The sequence below is a fragment of the Oculina patagonica genome, chromosome 9 (assembly GCF_052425735.1).
Source record: "Oculina patagonica isolate OP01 chromosome 9, crgOcupat, whole genome shotgun sequence".
Classification (NCBI taxonomy): Eukaryota; Metazoa; Cnidaria; class Anthozoa; order Scleractinia; family Oculinidae; genus Oculina; species Oculina patagonica.
This window is the reverse complement of record NC_135766.1, coordinates 18,322,533-18,338,495: the sequence shown is the minus strand read 5'-3', so window position 1 is coordinate 18,338,495 and position 15,963 is coordinate 18,322,533. Positions and strand designations below refer to the sequence as shown.

The window sequence follows — 15,963 nt, the reverse complement described above, 5'->3', positions numbered from 1 at the left end:
CGAACAACTTCTTTGATCTCTTGACTCTACAACATCGGGAACAGAGCCCATTTATATGAATTATTTCATATCATTTCCGTAATTGTATTCACTTCATGGAAAGATATGAGATCACAATTGACCTTGCTCCCAATGCGTGGCTTAGTAGCTCAGTTGTTCGAGCGTCGCACCGGTTTTCGCGGAGGTCTCGGGTTCAAATCCCGCTGAATCCAGAACTCTTTCTAACTTCTTTCTTTGAAATTTCTTTAACAGGAAAAATTTAATGAGGGATTTACTGGACACGGTTGTTCCGTGTTAAATCGTGTCTCTTTTGTCTTACCGTGCGAGCGTGTCGTGCGCGTGTCAACACCAAAGTGACCAAAATCCCGTGGAGGGTCACAATTACACTATCATTTTTCAATCAAACGTTTTGTTAATTCCATTCACCGCTACCTTTTTTTTAATTTAAAATACCACAATGGCCTGGCCTTTCTTAAGATCGTATAATTTTCATTTCTACACTGTTGACTTCAAACGAAGGGGATTACAGCTTAAAACAAAGTCGAATTTCCAGAAATGAACTCATTGCTTGGGAGGACAGCTTGACACTCTAACTTACACGATCATTAAATTTAGTTAATTTAAAACCTTCGAAATATCGAACAGCAGAATATTGGCTTCAAGAAATTAAGTCCTATTGAATGTACACAAAAAAAACGTGACAATACGTACAGATTTGGAATAGAGGCGGTAAAGGTCGTGTTTGAAATAGACTCAATCTGGTTACTCTGCAAAGACCTGTTGATCAGCAAAAAATAAAGTAATTTAGATTCTGCTCATTTCTCAGCCTACATACATTCCCTCTGAAGAGCGTCAAAGATGCTTTAGTCTTTACGAAGTCAACTGCTTTTCTTGCAAGAGCGATCGCAGTAAAATTTCAAACATTCGTTCTTACCTGCGTTCGGGTGAAGAAGAATTTAATATAGCACTCGCACGAGGCCGATGACACAATTTATGTCACGTGGTTCTAAAACGTACTTCATACAGTACTACAAATAGTGACTCGGCACTTTGCGACCTTTAGTATAATATCCAGAGGTCAATATGAAATTTGGTCGGGAAGCTTGGCTTATAACGCTTTAGAAAATATTCAAAAAATGGCTCTCGCTGCGATTGGTCAGTTCGAGTTGATCAAAATAAAGCACGCAGCCTTCGTCACGCTCGTGCGTTTTTGCGTTTCGTAATGAACGGAGGTACTACGCGCGCGCTGATTGGTCAAACACATATGGACCAAGAAAGGAAAATTTTCAAATTTTATTTTCAACCGGAGACATGCACATAAATATCGTGGAGATCGGTCTTTCGACATTTGGGATGTTCACAATGGTTTCATCTTCAGGTACGTTGGTGAAGAGTGAGGATACGTCATACGACTATAAGATGTCACGGTCATTAATTATCATTCCGTGGAGTTCTTCGGCGAATTGTAACATGGGTTTCAGCTTTTCGTCCAACGACTTTGCTACTGATAATTTTACGTTCCCGTAGCAGACAGTATTGGACACACGACTAGCTCTTTCTTGTGGGTTTTGGTAAACCGTAAAGATGGGCAAGTTTAATTGTTTTCGAAGTATTAAGTCTTTTTTTAACCTGTTTAACTACATTTTTTTCATATTTTATCGCATTTTAGCGTTCGTGACATGTTTGCCTGTTTCACTATTTTAATAAATTTATGCAAAATTTGCATATTTGTATGGTGTCGAATTGCAACCGTATTTCTCACTCTTCACCAACGTAACTGTAGATGAAACCATTGAGAACATCACAGAAAGAGCCTTCGAAAATGACTCGTTTAACAAGGAAGACAATCTTAACTTTTCGAGGTCGGATCTGATTTAATTGTTAAAAGTTGCCACCAAAAATTAGCTTTTTCAGTTCGAGGGAGATCTATTCGAACAGATAGATGTTGTTGCTATGGGTTCACCACTAAAACCTTTCATGGCCAACGCCTTTATGTGTAACATAGATAAACAGCTAGAAGCCAGAAACAAGATGCCTGCCCTTTACAAACGCTATGTCGATGATACGCGTAGAACAATGCCTAATGCAGAAACAGCCTCTGAGTTCTTAATGACATTAAAAAACAGTCATCTTTCTATCGACTTCACAATGGAGCTTAAAGAAAATTGCAGACTCTCCTTTCTGGGAATGAATATCATCAGCAATGGATGCGTTTAGACGCAAAGGTGTAACGAAAGCCTACGGACACCGGGCTACCATTACATTATCTTAGCCATGAGGATGTAAGATATAAACGGCCATTGTTGAACACCGTGCACGACCGTGCATTCACGATCTCTTCTACGTGAAAACTTTTCACCCAGAGTATAAACGCCTCAAAGTGACCCTTTTTCTGGCTGTGGTACCCATAACAACTTGTGCAGTCTAAGAGTTTCAGTATAAAGTGATTCACAATGTGCTTCCAATTCGCGCCACACTTTATCGAGACGGCCTGTCAGAAAACCCCATATGCAACTTATGCAACGTCGAACAACAAACTTTGCATCACCTACTTATAAACTGCACTCTATCAGTTGACTTCTGGACACTGTTCCAAAACTGGTGGCACCAAAAGACCAATGAAACTATAAAGTTATCCGCAACCCATGTACTTTACGGCTGGCATGATAGAACAAAGCATTGGCAAGCACTCAATTATTGTCTACTTATAACTAAATACTGTATTTTTTGCACAAGCGTGCGCGGAGATGTCCTAGATTTCCAATGCTTTCTATTGTTACTTTATGGAAAACTTGAAATTCTTAAAGAAATCACGACTGAAAAAAGCACTTCCAAAATATTTTCGCACTTGAGCTTTTTTACTTTAATCAATCAAAAAAGTGGTCACTGCAATTTTAAACAGGTTGTTAATGTAGTGTATCAAAAGTAATATTGTGAAACGTAATGTAGTGTATTCTATAATTTGTAAACTTTTACTAGTGTAGCGCTTTCGTTAATTGTAATTTGTAACTAGAATCTGTGTGTTTGAAATAAATAAATAAATTAACAAAAACAAAACTTGTGCAGTCTACCATCCGTCAACTTATTGAGTCAAGAGTGTCCGAGGATGCACCTGTCCAACAACAAGCTAAGAACTTAAGAAGAAAGACCCAATCAGCCGGCCAAAACCTCAACGACCAAAAAGTACGGCGTCTGAATCAAGAGGCGTACTTTTGTCAATTTGGGTCGGTCCAAATTCGAATTGAGTTCGGCTCATGAAAAGTACGGCGTCTGAACCGGGCCTTATTTTCACAAATCTTTGCATGTGCCTTAAATGAACTTTGTTTCAGGGCTCGCTGCCTGACTCTTGGATTTATCGCACATTATTTAATTCACAGTCCACATCAGAAATGATGAGAAATGAACCTTTTTTTCATTGTGGGTGATCTTTCAATCGCTCAAAATGAGATTGTTCATTTGCTATGTCGTACCGAAAGAAAGCAAACAATGCACTAATCAAACCAGTTCCTAATACCACATTTCTTAACAAATACTTACAAAGTTCTCAACGGTTTACTACAACATCCTTTTGGCAGGTATTGGATATCGTTGTAAGAAAGATCTCTACAAATAAAAGAAAAAAGAAGTGATAACAATTATAAAATACTAACAGTAAAAATTAATATTTGAAACAAAGGTAGAAAAGGACGGTAAAGATCCGTAGGAAAAAGAATTTATAATTATAAATTTATAATTTAATTTTAAGTGATGTCGCTATTTTACTGCAGTTTTCAGTTTCACAAGATCTAACGCCCGCTCGTTGGTGTTTCTCGATTAATTGTAATCCGCCTGGAGAAAGGTCACTATTGTGCGTAATGTTATAGTGTAACCATTTTCGTTCTTCCTTCTTCGCCAACTCGACTTAAAGATCGTTTACAATAGGTTTTCTTCAAACTATCACGGTAATACATGATCGGATATCTTTACCTTTCTACAAATCGAATTTAGTTTTTAGCACTAGTTGTCTGAGATCGATGATGTTCCTTTAGATGGGTCTCATAACTTAACCCTCGAGTACATCCTGTTTTGAAAACAGGATGTACTCTTCCATGCTGAAACTTTCAAAAGCTACAGGCTGGTCGGCGCAAAAATCGTTATTTTTAAATTTTTCTTTAATTTTTCCATTTTTTTAAAGGAAATCGTACGATTTGTTTATTTTTACAATCCATAAGCGTTCTGGATTGCTTTTGCATCAATTTTCGTTATTTTCTGACTTTCTAAAAAAAAGGTGAAATCCAAGATGGCGGTACTAATGACGTCATATTACGTCAAGGCCAATTAAAATTACGTCATCGTGAAGAGAAAGCTACGGGCTTTCTATACAGAGCAAAATAATTTCGCTGTGCTTTAATAGAAGGAAAACCCAATGGGGGGGGGTCCATCTACCCCTCCTCCCTCCCCCTTGCACGATGTCCGGGGTATGAATTTGCTTGTACGTCCAAGAGTTAAAAAAAGGCCAAATGCCAGGGGAAATTTTCGTGTAACGTTAATTTCAACTTCAGTGTTTAACACACTTAGCTAACACGTCAGTTTCACAGTATTATTACTATCCCCCCATCGATGCGCCTTTACAAAGAAACTGAATTTAGTTTGGTAGTAGACCTTCGTTGGGCTTACCACGCATAAAGTGTACGGAAGAAATTATACGCGAGGAGCCCAAAGAAAGTCTTCCTATGCTCTGGTAAAGAAAATATTCTATTCGCGGTTTCACAACTTACGATGTATTTTTTACGGCTTTGTACAACTTTCACAAAGGAACACAACGTACATAGCACGAGAGTCAAGTTACGCTACTAATAATAACTATGACAGAATATCCGGGTACTAGTATAAGTCAAGTCCTCTCTAGGTTTTTTTATGTTTTGTCTACCCGTGCAAGCACAACGGGTTTAGCAACAGCGCATAAAGCTTGTTTAGTAGCCTAACTTTATTAATAACTCGATACTGAAGAAAGCTGGAATGAGTGTGTTAAAGTACGAAAAATAAATTAATAAGAACCAATTTTGAGTAAATAGATAAGCCTTTGTACTTACAGAAAAGCTAACTCTGCATAGTTGTTTAAAATCCCCTGTGGCAGAGATTGTACTCCGATATCGGACAAAGACCTTTAACAATTATTTTCGTTAATGGTAAGTTTCTTACTACGATAATACATAAAAATGATTAATTATAAATCGAAACGGTAGATTGATCATTGTAAAGTTTCATTTAAACTGAGAGCAGGTTTTGTTGAACAGTAACTGTGTACCTACGAAAACTTTTACTTTCTGAAATCGTCACGAGTGTACCTTATTATAGGAAATTAACGATCGTGTTAATTAAGGTATTTGAAATTAACGCGACTTAAATTAACGCGAATTGAAGGAAAAATTACTTCTCAATAAAGGAAATTAACGCGAATGAGGGGGTAACATTTCAAAATGAAGTAAATTAACGCGACGCACACATCAGAAACAAGTTTATTTCAACACTTGTAGGCGTATAATCTTAAACAAAAACAATGTGCATGGTACTTTTTCCACTTTGAGTGTTATTCGCAGTATCAAGGATAGTGGCAGACAAAATAATGCTTTTTCCTTGGTGTCAAGAACGTCTGGACTGTAACGAGCAACTGGACCCAAAATAATGGAAATTAATGTCATGGAAATTAACGCTCCACTTAATTAACGGTGCGGAAATTAACGTTAACAAAAATTAACGCGACTTAAATTAACGCGAATGTTTGAAATTCGCGTTAATTTCATGACGCGTTAATTTCCTATAATAAGGTAGTTTGTATTGATCATCTTTTGCAGACTTCGTCGGTTTGAGATTCGTTATCGCCACATAATGCTTAAGGCTAAAGACAAATTGCTCTGGCGTGTGATTTTTGTGAAGGCTGTATGCTGAATGGTTTTGGCTAGAACACCTTGATGAAAGATGAACACGTGCGTGATCACTGTTCGTGGGGTTGTCATGGCAAAAAAATCATTACTCTTATCATCATCATCATCATCATGATCATCATCTTCATCATCATCATCATCATCATCATTATTATTATTATTATTATTATTATTATTATTATTATTATTATTATTATTATATAGATTTAGGAAGCCGAAAGGTGAAGCTCTCAGGTTATTTGGTCTTTATACTTTTTATGTATCGTCTTTCACTATAAACAACAACCCCAAATAAGAGTGGAAAAATGATAAATCAAAAACGGATTATCATTTGCAGTTTGTGGATAACCTCCCAAAGATAAACTAGCTTAAACTCTCAAAGTTAAACAAGAACAAAGACAGTGTTGCTCTAAAAAATATCCATACCCCACCCTAACTGGTATGTTATTGCCCGATACCAAAAATAGCAGCTTTCTGCTAGCAAACCGTAGTAAAAGCTAGCCGAATGCAAAATAGTGACATTCTTTCATTCTTCCAAATAAGGTCTCCCAAAAAGATAACACATTTTTCCTTTATAGGAGTCCCTTAGCACTCTTAAAGGGTTTCACTTTGCTTAATTACATGTAAACTTGGCAAAAATTCTGGAGAGGCAGAAATACTGTTTGTTAGTCCTAACTTAAGGTATAGATTGCTTGGTGAAATAATTACCATGCATTTCTTTGTATACAAAACCATGCAAGCATGATCAAAAAATAAAATTAATTCTACTGAAACAGAAGGCTTCACAAATAACTGATCTGTGAGACACACCCACAAATCAAAATAGCTGTGTTCAATGTTTTATCATTTGATGACTGAGTCTGGTTTTTGTGGAGTAAAAATTTCCATCATTTTATTATTGTATTTGTGAGGTTAGATAAGTGACGCAGAACCTCGGAACGAGGTTTAAAATTCGTTCGATCTGTTTGGTGTGCTTGTTCGATCGGTTGCTGTATATTATTCGAGAAGACAACCCAATAAAAGGACATTGTCGGTTCTCCTACCTGTTAACAAATGGCGACCCTGTCAGGACCGATGTTCAACCGATGTCTTGCGTTTGTTTTGTGTGGAGACCGTGATCAAAGCAAAGGAATGTCGATCGAAGTCATGGCGGTAAATTGTGTTTACCAGAGTTTAATTGCACTGGAACATAACTTATGTGGTAAGAAGAAGAAAGGTGACGGATTCAGAGCTCGAAGAACTGCAACTTCAAGTCGAGGGAGGAATTTGTAAGCTCCCGATCGTGGAATGAAGCAGTTAGCGGAGTATGTGGGTTTGGAATCAAAGGAATACAAAGGGAAGAGTAAGCTTGCCATGTCGCGGATCGTTCGTGCAAAAGTAGAAGTTGAGCTTGGAAAAACGGAAAATAAAGTTGAATATCTTACGGAACTTCAGAATGTTATTGCTGGGACGCCATCACCACCCGAAGAAACAGGACAAAACTAAGAAGAGTCGGCCAAACCGAAAATGGAATACAAAGCACTATGTAAACAATTCGAGGAAATGGTGGAGTCTTACAAGAAGAAAATGGAGCAGGCTTTGGTAAAGCGCCAGGACACAAACTCACCAGAAGAAGGTAACGTGTCCCGCGTTGATGTAAAAACTGCTCTAAAGATCGCTTGTAAGATCATTGGTGTTACTGGAGGGGAGGAACAAAAAGACAGATTGCCTTTCGTTAGTTTAGTTGCGCCAAATAGATGCAAAACTTGAGAAAGGATACAAAGAACGTAAGATAATTGATGCAGTCATTCGTACTATAAACCCCAGCTTGAAGTTTAGATTCTACCTAGAAACCATGAAAGAGCTTACCTTAGAAAACCTAAGGCAGATGTTAAGACCGAACCAGACCTAAGGAAACTCCCCAGGACTTCTTAATCAGGGACCTTGATTTAAGACAACAGGTTCTCTTTGCATCGCAAGCTGAGGGTGGTACTGTAAATAATAAATTGCGGCTCTTCATCTAGAAAAGTAAATGTTATAATAATAATAATACTTTATTCAAACACACAAATGGTATTACACAAATTGTATCTGAAAAGGCGGACCATGAGGTCATCCCTATTTAGGTCCCCTAACTAAATTACAATCTAAAATTTAAAAATTTTAAAAAGTATTACATAAAAAATTAACAATCTAAAAGTTAAAATCTAAAATATCTATAATATCTGGTACTGTGGCATATAATTAATGAATGTCCATCCACTTTTTAAGGTTTGATTTAAAAATATTTACATTAATGTCGTGTCCGAAGAAATAGTTTGGCAAATTGTTTCATTCCTTAATAATTATAACAAAGAAGGAATACTTGAATGCGTTAATTCTTGCTGATTTCGTTTGGATCTTAAACGGATGGTTGGCTCTGGTGCTTTTGCTTCTACAATACTCGAAATAATCGTTAAAGTCTAGACCATTTAATCCGAACACTGTTTTATAACATTCTACTAAGGACAGGTACTCTCGTCTAGGATCGGTCTCACCAATGACTTGTAAAGCATGGAAAAATTTCTTTGTTCTTATTCTCAACTGTACGCTTTAATAAGACCAGCACTTTGTTAGCTTGGTTCACAATTACGTCCACGTGATTCGACCAGGATAAATCCCTCGACATGTTCACACCTAGATCTTTATATGAGTCGACAAATCTTAATTCTATATTTGACAGGTAATAAGGATGTGTACTTTTGTCCTGCTTAAGCGTTTTTCTCATTACTTCGCACTTCTCAGAATTCAACTTAACTTGCCAACTCTTTGTCCAGTTTTCTAGAGATTCCAGGTCAGACTGTAGTACAAACGTATCATCGACATGATTGAGTTCACGGTAGATCTTTGTATCATCTGCAAACAGTTTGATAGTAGATGTAACGACATTTGTTATGTCGTTAACATAAATCAGGAACAAAGTAGGTCCGAGAATTGTGCCCTAGGGCACACCAGATGTTACCTGGGACCAACTAGAGTGGGTGCCACGTATCACGACCCTCTGATGCCTGTTTGTTAAGAAATTTCTTAACCATCGCAACAATGGCCCATCAATACCGTAGCGGCTAAGCTTAAGTAGAAGGCACTCGTGAGGCACACTATCGAATGCTTTCGACAGGTCAAGGAAAATGGCATCATCTGCATGTTATGGATGAATAGTTAATGGCATAAATCAGCGTGGTCGTATCTAAAGAGCCAGAGCGGAAGCGTAAGCTTGAAGCCACCAATCACAAAAACATCAGAGTAAATTGCTTGCAAGCTGACGGCGAGTAGGTCGAGCATGGCACTTCATCTACGACAACAGGTTCTCTTTGCATCGCAAGCTGATGGTGGTACTGAAAAACACGAATCATCTCCGATGCACCCTTGTTTCTGCATGCTGTTGAAACTGGCCTACAAGATAAATCTGTCCGTAACAAATTGCGGCCGTTCACCCACAAAGTAGATGTTACGGATTGAGAGTTAATGGCACAAATCAACGTGGTCGTATTTTAAGAGTCAGAGCGAAAGGGTAAGCTTGGAGCTACCATTCACAAAAAAAAACATCAGTCAATTGCTTGAAAGTTGACGGCACGCAGGTCGATTCAGGTGATCAAACGCAGCCAAAAAATCCTGTCAAAACAGGAAGCGAAGGCTGAAAGGCCTGACAGATTAATGGTCACCAGGACGTAACAAGTCGATCAAAGTCGATCATCGGAAACGTAGTCGATAAGTCGATAGTGCTCGATATTTGTCGATAATCGTCAATCGACAAGTTTAATTTGTCGATAAAAGTCGATAATCACAAGTTTTTCAACTGATTATCGACCTTTATCGACAAATTAAACTTGTCGATTGACAAATCAGTGACAATTATCGACAAATACCGAGCACTATCGAAACCAGTAATAGCTCGAACGAATTTTATATGGAAGTGTATTATTCCGTCCGTATGGCAATAAAGTTTAATAAAAAACTAAACAACCAAGTCGTCTGTTATTCATTACAGCTGATTACAGTATTGAATGTTTAAATTACCTTGCGAAATGATGGCAAGAACTTCATGCAGCTTCATTGTAGCCCGCCGTAACACTGGAACACCACGTAACACCACAGTTTTTTGTATTTCCGATACTTGTCGATCGCAGTCGATCAAAGTCGATAATCACAAGAAATTGTGTGATCGACTTTTATCGATTTCCGATATCTGTCGATTGATTAGTATCGAATTCGATCGACAACGATCGAATTTTATCGACTATCGAAATTATCGACTTGTTACGTCCTGATGGTCACCCTTGAGACTGTCCAATCGGATATTGTTGTCTTTAAAGAAGCTATGGCTACCCAGAATATCAGAGACAGAGAAAGAGTCCACTCTAGCAACCATTTGAGAACCAAAGGAGAAGTGTCTGCCCAGCATGCCAAACGACAAACCACGAGTTCTGTGACCTCTGTTTCTGCTGTGGTTCAAGTGACAATTTTGCACGAGGATGTCGCTGGGGTGCAGCCAGCATACCACATCAGGGAAACCGAAGGAGGCTACCACCGCGAGACAGGGAGTAGCTGATGACCACATTAAAAAGGTTCCATGTTTGTGTAACTGTGGCAGGAAAGGATTATCTTTAAAGTAATGTTCAAATTGTCATTCAGTACACTATTGTTCTCAGAAATGCCAAACAGCCCACTGGATGAAGCATACGCTGTTGTGTAGTGCAATCAAGTACCTGACTTACCTGGAGAAAAGAGATGTTTCTAACAATTGCATGTATGTTAGTCACCTAACACCAAACAACAAGGTAAAGTTGCATAATTGGTGGGTAAGAGATGTATGGTTCAGTGAGTTCAAACTGAAGCATTATGGGACAATGGTGCCCAATTTTCTATTGGTTCCAAGGATTGGATTGCTGAGAACCTGCCTATAGCTGAGAGTCGTTAAATGGATGAACTGCTAAATGACAAAGGACTTGATCTGAAAACAGCTAATGGTACAGAAATCCCATACGAAGGATGGATTGAAGTTTCTTTCAAACTAATTACCTTAGATGACAAGCATGATATGTCAGTTCCCTTCCTGATCTCGACAGAAGCTATGGATCACCCTATTATTGATGCAATGTAATTGAAGAAAATGTGAGAAACCCTGTTAGTGAGCCAACAAATAATTATAAAGAGACTTTTATCAATGCCTTGGGCTCAAGTCTTCCAAATGTTGCCAGACAGGAGAACAGACACTCAAATCCACAAATGCCCTTCCATTGGAGTGTCGCGGATCGTTTGAATTTGCAAGTGGTTTCAACCTCGTTCCCAGGTTCTTACGTCACTTATCTAACGTCACAAATACAATAATAAACTGATGAGATATTTGTTGTTCTAAGGCAAACTTTTAGTTCATAAAAACCGAACTCAGAAATCAAATAATAAAACATTGAACACAGCTATTTTGATGTGTGGGTGTGTCTCACAGATCAGTTATTTGTTGTAATATAATAAAAGCCTTCTGTTTTAGTAGAATTAAATATGTCATATTATGTTTTGTTCATGCTTGCAAGAGCAATCTATGCCTGAGTTTAGGACTAACAAACATTATTCCTGCCTCTCCAGAATTTTTGCTTAGTTTACATATAATAAAGCAAAGTTAAACCCATAAGAGCTCAAAGGGACTCTATAAAGGAAAATGATGTTATTGTTTTGGAGGGCCCTACTTGGCGGAATGACAGAATGTCAATATTTTGCTTGCGGCTAGCTTTTACTCCGGTTTGGTAGCAAAAAACTGTTATTTTTGGTATCGGGCAATAATAATACTCGTATCGTCTTACCAGTTCCATCGAATAGGGTTCCATTTCCAGTTGTATGCTATGTAACGCTGTAACATACGAGTTATGGTGGGGGAATGAATATTTTCTAGAGCAACACTTTCTTTGTTCTTGTTTATTTTGAGAGTTTAAGCTAGTTTATCTTTGGGGGGTTATGCACAGAAAGCTTATCATAATCCTTTTTTGATTTATCGATTTGTTTACTCTTATGTGGTGTTGTTGTTGTTCATAGTGAAAACGGATACGTATTATATATAAGAAAATAGCATGAATAAAAAAATCAGTCTTAAAAAGTATAAAGGCCAAATAACCTGGGAGCTTCGCTTTAAGGCCTGCCTAAATCTATGTATTATTATTATTATTACAATCGATCATGCAATGATTTGTAGGAGAGGCGGATTCATAATTCAGCGCCATAATGAACTCCGTGACCTCGAGGCTGACTTGCTTAAGATGGTCTGTAATGATGTCGAAATAGAGCCCGTCCTTCAAGAACTGACTGGAGAGAGGCTACCAAGCGGCGCTAACACAACGCCAGATGCTCGCCTAGATATACATGCCCGGGGGTTTTGGGAGAAGCAGAGATCCGCGTTCTTTGATGTGAGGGTGTGTCACCCCAACGCGGATTCCTACAAGGACCAAACCCCCAAGCAGATATACCGTAACCATGAGAATGAGAAGAAGAGGGCTTACGCAGACAGGGTTCTTCAAGTAGAACAGGGAACTTTCACTCCATTGGTGTTTACATCCACCGGAGGAATGGGCGAGGAGTGCAAGAGGTATCACAGTAGGCTTGCAGAATTAATCGCCGCAAAGAAAGGGGAGGATTACGCAACAACGGTGTCTTGGATCAGATCAAAAGTCTCATTTGCGATCCTCCGATCCGCCTTAATCTGCCTAAGGGGATCAAGAACTGTAAAGAGAAACAGGAACATTGACATTTATGATATGGACTTTCAAGTAGAGAATTCTCGTACTGCAATTTAGATCGAATATTTTTTTTTTAATATATAGTTCTTCTTTTATTATTGCTCTCGAAGTCGCTTTTACTATTTTTCTACATTTTTAAAGACACTGTTTTTATTATTATGTAAATAATATGTTTATATATAAAGTCCTTATTCGAATAGTCAAATCATTGTAATTCTTTTAGAAATTGGTTAATAAAGTTTTTATTTATTTTTCTAAAAAAAAAAAAAATTATTATTATTATTATTATTATTATTATTATTATTATTATTATTATTATTATTATTATTATTATTATTATTATTATTATCATCATCGTTGTTGTAGGTTAGTTGTTATAGCCTGTTTAATTTATATGGCAATTGCCGACTCTACTTCTCTGTTGCATTTCAAAGTAATCCCCATATTTTTTAAAAAGAATACCATTATTATGTTTATTGAGAAATGTTGAATTCCGTCGTTCTAGGGTCACGTTTAAATTGATGGTATCTCGTAGTATAAGAAATGCTTGTTTAATCTTATAAGCTCACACATTGCGGTCTTAGTTTTAATTGCCCCACGTGCACCACTATTACATATCTTCTTTTATAAAATGTCCGATTAATTGCGCGCGCTGTAATTCGTCAGTTTCACTTCATTATAGCTCCATAAAGCACGCTGCATACGTCACGCGCGTGCTTTATTGAGTTATAATGCACGCTGCTTACGTCACAAGTTTTAGCGCGCGCAATTTCTTTAACATTTCATAAAAGAAATAAAAACTTTCTCCTCGTGCATTGTTGAGTTGTACATGCACTTGGGAATTTTTAAGAACACTCGAGAAGTGCGAGAAGCACTCGGCTGCGCCTCGTGCTTCTCTATGCACTTCTCTCGTGTTCTTAAAAATTCCCGCGTGCTTATATAACTCAACAATGCACTCGGGTGCGTTTTTTATTCCTTTATTCTTATCGAACCCATGCGCTTTACATCACTTATAACGGAAGGAAAATCAAAACTTGCGGGATTTTACAATACATTACATTTCGTACAAAGATTTCGTAATGTTTAATAAACTCGCAGTTCGTACGTTAAGTTTAAAACACGAGGCGCTTTAGACTAGATAAAGCACGAACTGCGAGCTTATTCAAAAACCTCTGATGTAGAACTTTTTATTCTTGCACTAACATTAAGATTTTGGGTTATTTCGGCCAAGGAAATTGGACTTAAAATTTAGCCGTGTCATTATCAGATATTACGACACTCGTTAAACACAAATTTTCCTGGTATTTTTTGAATGAATTATTAATGATAATATTTTGAATACTTACAGATATTGAAGCGACCTAGTGTGGCGGAAAATTCCCGAAGGCAATCCTTCCAAAGGGTTATTGGACAAATCACTACAAGATTAATGACAAGAGAGGTTAGGATCGCAACCAACATATTTTGTTAATTATATTTTAGGTATGGTGGTGTTATACTTGAAAGTAATCACCGTGCAGAAATAAAAAAAAAATAAAATGGGATGTGACATTTTCCCAAGAAAAAATGAGTTTGGATTAATGACTTTTTAATAAATCTTGTAGGGTATGTGAAAATGTTTAGAAATTATAATATTTTAATGAATCCTGGTTAAATCCTAAACGAGAACTCTTTTATTGTTGATTTTGTATCATCCCCAGCTATAAGCCGTCTATTTCTCAGGCCCTCGTTTCCTTGGTCACTCGGTTGCCGGATAGATAAACTCTAACCGCAGTCAGTAAAGTATGTCCGAAAAATTCGGATGTTCGGCGGCGCACGTGTAAAAGTTACCAAAACATCTATCCATGCTTAGATAAATTTGACTCTTGACCTTTGGGGAGAAAAAAAATCGACTGAGAATAAGGGAATAAAATGACTTTTTGAGGGAATATTGTTTATTTGCGCCGCGTAGTGTCAAATTTTATTATCATTATTATCAATATAAAATGCCAAATAACATCCAGTTAGGTAACAAATGCATTTAATGAGGTTAACATCTTAGATTCAATAACACAAGTACTTCGTCGCAAAATGAAAATTTTACACGATACTACTGAGGCCTATGTCTTATTGTGCATGCAGTTGTAGTAAAAAAGAGCTAGCTGCAGTGTCTCTGAAAATAATAATTAAGCAATGGGTTGATTCATGGATAATAAGACTTTACAAACTTACATTTTCCGATTGAGCTTCGGCGTAAAATTCCTGCAACTGCTTTAGCTGCTGCTATATTAGTTCGACCGGAAAATTATACAATTCAAGTGAACGATGTTTCGTTTCTCGCAAGACAACAAGAAGTTGCTCTCTTTGTCTCTTCGCCTTGTGCATTTGCTTAAATCCGATTTTTTGGCTGCATTTTGTCCCATTTACAACAAATGGACTTTGAGTTTTCTTTCCGAACACAATTCGCTTCGCGAGAAACTGTTCAAGGCTGCGCATAGTTGCGTTAACTTCAAAGCTTGCTGTACGCGTACGCACCTGAATGGCTTTCCCACGTCAGCGACGCTGATTGGCTAAAATTAATCGGTTGATGAACCGAGAACCAATCAGCTGCAGGGCCGTTAATGCATTAACGGCCCGCCAGGAGTCATTTGCGGCCCGCAAAGCGCGTGTTTTCAAGAAGGCGATTTTCAATTTGGCCGCGTGTATTGATAATAATATACATTGAATCTATACATTGAATCTGAGGTGTTCAGCTTGCCAAGCATCTCAACAGAGATTCACTAGATACATTTGACTGGTCAATTGATGAATCAATATCCATTAAGTAAATGTTGACAAAACAAACTTCACTTTGCACGTTATAGTGACTAATCCTTTGATCAACCTGGCTCTGTCTGCTGTCTTACGCAAAAAGAACTGAAATTATCAAATTTTACTATTTTTGAACAAAATTGATTGTTTTATAGTCTTTTCTTTTTGTTCTTTTTTCGAATTGACTGATCCCGACACCAACAGTCACAATGATTATATTAAGACAACGGCAAAGGTTTTGTAAATGACGATGATGTTAATGATAAAGATATTTAATCACTTTGACGCTTCAAGCTATAATAAGCTCTATAAAATAAAAACTTCTACATCATATCGCCAGTCAGTAAAAATTCAAACTGCGTGAAAACATTAAACGCCATAGCCGCATATTTCCAGAAAGTACAGAAAGAATTTAATTGCTTAATAGGATAAAATAATATCCCAGTATTGCACAGTTTCTGATCTTTGCTCACATGTAGTTAACTACCCGTTCCTTGTAATAAAAA

The 15,963-nt window shown here is 37.4% G+C and overlaps 1 protein-coding gene across 1 annotated transcript in view; it reads right to left on the bottom strand.

Moving 5' to 3' along the window:
- The window catches only part of LOC144665000 (uncharacterized), a 37,615-nt gene that overhangs the window by 921 nt on the left and 20,731 nt on the right, over nucleotides 1-15,963 (bottom strand). Inside the window, exons 4-7 of the mRNA XM_078526188.1 lie at nucleotides 14,014-14,085; nucleotides 5,073-5,144; nucleotides 3,538-3,603; nucleotides 712-777 (exon numbers count right to left, since the gene is read on the bottom strand). Coding sequence (XP_078382314.1) covers nucleotides 712-777; nucleotides 3,538-3,603; nucleotides 5,073-5,144; nucleotides 14,014-14,085 — 276 coding nt within the window. The remainder of the gene's footprint in view (nucleotides 1-711; nucleotides 778-3,537; nucleotides 3,604-5,072; nucleotides 5,145-14,013; nucleotides 14,086-15,963) is intronic.